The sequence below is a fragment of the Fukomys damarensis genome, unplaced genomic scaffold (genome assembly GCF_012274545.1).
Source record: "Fukomys damarensis isolate Sample0158 unplaced genomic scaffold, DMR_v1.0_HiC HiC_scaffold_24, whole genome shotgun sequence".
Taxonomy (NCBI): Eukaryota; Metazoa; Chordata; class Mammalia; order Rodentia; family Bathyergidae; genus Fukomys; species Fukomys damarensis.
The window spans coordinates 2,105,769-2,109,825 of record NW_022900936.1 but is presented as its reverse complement, the minus strand read 5'-3'; the positions used below and the strand labels follow the sequence as shown (position 1 = coordinate 2,109,825).

At 42.1% G+C, this 4,057-nt stretch overlaps 1 protein-coding gene across 1 annotated transcript in view; it reads right to left on the bottom strand.

Annotated features, from left to right (window-relative positions):
- The window catches only part of Aire (autoimmune regulator), a 13,771-nt gene extending 13,274 nt beyond the window's left edge, over positions 1 to 497 (bottom strand). Inside the window, exon 1 of the mRNA XM_019209343.2 lies at positions 93 to 497. Within this exon, the coding sequence (XP_019064888.1) occupies positions 93 to 281 (189 nt within the window). The 5' untranslated portion in view covers positions 282 to 497. The remainder of the gene's footprint in view (positions 1 to 92) is intronic.
- Between the last annotated feature and the right edge of the window lie 3,560 nt (positions 498 to 4,057).

The following is a 4,057-nucleotide window of genomic DNA, read 5'->3' as shown; positions in this document are numbered from 1 at the left end:
AACACAGACCTCACGTGATCGCCTCCCCTGCCCCGAGCCGCGCCCCTCCCCCGCGGACGCAGCGCGGTCCCCACTTCCCCTGTGGTATTTACACACGCGTGTCCGGTTTGCTTCTCGAGGTCCATCCATTTAGCTATAAATGTCTGAAGCTCGCCCTCCTTCAAGGCACAGTGGTGCTCCGTTGTATGAAAGAACCACGTCTTCTTGATGCACGCGTCACCTGATGGGCCTTTGCGCTGTTTCCAAGACGTAGCTGTTACACACTGTGCCGCTATAAACATGGGTGCGCGTATATCACTGTGGTGTGACGCTTTTACTTCTTTGGGAAGATACCACGAAGAGGCACAGCTGGTCAGATTAAACCTCTAGTTTTATTTTTCTGAGGAATCTCCACCCTGATTTCCTCAGAGGTTGCCCCGGTCTGCGCTCCCACCGGCAGTGGAGCAGGGCTCCTTTTTCCCCACAGCCCCTCCAGAATCTGTTACTGGTTGACTCTTGATAGCAGCCGTTCTTTCTGGGGTGAGGTGGAATCTCAGTGTTGTTGTCATTTGCGTTTCATGAATGACCAGTGATGCTGAACATTTTTTCATTTATTTATTTGCTGTTTCTAATTCTTCATCTGAGAAGTATTTTTAATTTCAGATGCCCATTTTTGGACTGGTTCTTTAAATTTGGGGGAGTCTGATTTATTTGAGTATTTTTATATATTCTAAATAACAGTCCTTTATGTGAATAGCTGATAAAAATTTTCCCATGCTGGGTTGCCTCTTCATTCTTTTGTTTTGTTTTATTTTTTGAGACAGGGTCTCACTATGTAGTTGAGACTGCCCAGGAACTCACTATGTAGCCCAGGCTGGTCTCCAGCTCACAGTGATCCCCCTGCCTCAGCCTCCCGAGTCCTGGGATTATAGGCATGCACCACCACGACCAGCTTGCTTTGATATTTAAATCTTCGATCCATTTTGATTTTAGGTTAGCGCATGGTGAAAGATACAGGTCTAGTTTCAATCTTTGGCATGTGAAAAGCCAGTTTTTCCAGCACCATTTATTAAAGAGGCTATCTTTCTTCCAGTGAGGGTGGTTGACCCTTTGTCAGTTGGCTTGTCATAGATGGCTTTTATCAGATTGAGACAAAGACCATCTATACCAATTTCCTGTAGGGTTTTTATCATGAATGGGTGTTGGACCTTCTCAAACACTTTTTCTGCATCTATTGAGAAGATCATATAGTTTTTTCTTGGCTCTGTTAATAGAGTGTATTACACTTACTGATCTGTATGTTGAATCATCTTGCATCCCTGGAATAGTCATGGTGTATAAACTTCTTCATGATTTGCTGCATTCTGTTTGCCAGTATCTTGTTTTGTTTATTCGTGTTGTTTGTTTGGGTACAAGGGATCGAACTCAGGTCCTTGCTCTTGCAAGGCAGGTGGTGGAAACACTGAGCTAAATCCCTTGCCCTGTTTTTTGTTTTTTGAGATAGGGTCTCACTATGTAGTTGAGACTGCCCAGGAACTCATTATGTAGCCTAGGCTGGTATCCAGTTCACAGCGATCCTCCTGCCTCAGCCTCCCGAGTTCTGGGATTACAGGAGTGAGCCACCATGCCAGGCTGCCAGTCTCTTATTGAGGATTTTTGCATCTGTGTTCACTGGGGAGATTGGCCTGTATTATCCTTTTTTGGTTGGATCCTTCTCTGGCTTTAGAATCAGGGTAAAGTAGGGGGCTGGGGATTTGGCTCAGTGCTTCAGTGGACTGCCTTGCATGTGCAAGGACCCGAGTTCAATCCCCAGTACCAAAACAACAACAACAAAAAAATCAGGGCAAAGCTTGCTTCCGGGGATGAATCTGGGAGCCTTGCTTCCCTGTCAATTTCTTTAAGGAGTCTGAGGAGTAGCGGCAGTAGGTCTTCTCTAAACCCCTTGTGGAACTCGGCAGTGACTCCATCAGGGCCACCACTTCTGTTTGTTGGTGGATTTTACATTACATATTCAAGGAAATTCAAGTTCTTGTTGGAAACACCTGGTCTTTTTAGATGTTCAAGGTTCGCACACGTAAAAGCCCAGGGCCGCAGCAGTGCCCTAGGAGCACCATTCCTTCGCAGGAGGGGCTGCATCACTGCAGTCTGCATGTGGAGCTTTTCACACTTGATGCTGACAGCACAGGGTGGCTGCATGTGCAAAGAGGGAAGCATGTTTTCCCTGCTACACGAACTCAGAATTTTGATTTTTTTTAATTTATTTTTATTTATTTTTGTTACGCTGCCTCTTTCCACTGGAGTGGTGGGGCTGTGGCTCTGGTAGAAGCATGTGGTTTCCTTTACCTTCTCATGATCACACCCAGAAAAGAAGGAACTTTAGTCCCAACAGCCTCCTTTGTTTTCCACCTGAAAACAAAGCCTCTGTATCATTATTTTTAAGAGGAACTTACAGTCTCAAGAGCCTAATATTTTTGTTTGTTTGTTTCTTTGACACGCGCTCTCACTATGTAGTTGAGACTGACCTGGAACTCACTTTGTAGCCCAGGCTGGTCTTGAACTCACAGCGATCCTCCTGCCTCAGCCTCCCATTTCCATTTTTTTCTTGTCCCTTCCTTCCCAGACTTTTTTTTTTTTTTTTTTAAACAGGGCTTCACTGTGTATTCTGGATTGGCTTTGAACTCAGTGTGTAGCCCAGGCTGGCCTCACACTCACAGCGATCCTCCTGCTTCAGCCTCCCAATACAGGAATCACAGGCATGCGCCACCATTCCTGACAAGTGAGCTCAGATTGTCAGGCCCAGCAGAGGCGAATCTGTGGTGCACCAGTTGTTTTTCTTTTATGACAAAAGGTGTTAACCTAAGCTCAGAGTCCAGGTTAACTGCAGTGCTGCCACTTTGTGATGGATAAGCAGGTTGTGGGTTGCAGTTTGGGCGCTCGTCTCTACAAGGCCTGCTGTCATTGGTCCAGCCACCACTTTCTACTCGCATTTTAGTTAATATTGCTGGATAGTAAAGGATAAGTCCTAGTGCCCGGATGATGTCAGAAGTATAAGTAATCTAGAAATATAATTCCAGTCAAATTAACAGAAGAATTATTTTTTAATGTTATAACTTTTCCAATCATTGGAAAAACCAAGCTAACATGAAAAATTACCCAGCGAAATGTACAAAAGGATCTAAATGATGAAAAAAGCGAAATAAAATGTTGAAAGAACAAAAAAAGAATATTTCTTCTATCATCTTTGGTGGGGAGGTTTTTAAGTACGAAGATCATAAACTTGAAAAGAGCAGCAGATCCCTCTTAGCAGTGTATGACATTTCTGTATAAAAAATGCCATAAAGGTAAAATGGAATAATAAGCAAAATCCAACAATATGTTGTATACAAGAAACACACCTAGTGCAAAAAGAAGTCCAGAGACTGAAAGTGAAAAGATAGAAAACAATTCTCCATGTGACAGGAGCCCAGAAAAAAACAGGGGCAGCAATCTTATTGGCAGACAAAGCAAATTTCAAACCAAAACTGATTCTAGCATTATTGATGTTGAACGGTACTGTATCATACCTCTATGAATGTAAAACATCTTATACCTGCTTTATGATACATAGTAGGGACCGTGCTTTATCAGAGCTACATTTAATGATATTACTCTAGAATGTTCTCTTTCCAGGTGATGAGTAAGATGCTAATAAAAAAAATGGTGCCAGGTACCACAACAGCAACAGAACTTAGCTGTTTTCTGGATATTATTCTTTTCTTTGTTTCTTTTTGTTTTGTTTTGTTTTAATGGAATGTGCTGAATGTCTATAATTTTGTTCAGATGACTGCAGAACCTGGAAAAGCTGTTGCTGCCATTGATGCATTACATACTGCTATTATTAGTCTTTTTATATAAATATAAATATATATATATATACACACACACGTATATATATATATAAATTGAATTTTGGGAAACTTTAACGGTGCTGCCAATTTAGCAAAAAGTCATCCCAATTTACTGTGTTGAGTTGGCATTGTACAGAAATGGACAGCCATATTGGTCTAGAAATGTTAATTTTTTTCATTTTTATTTTTTT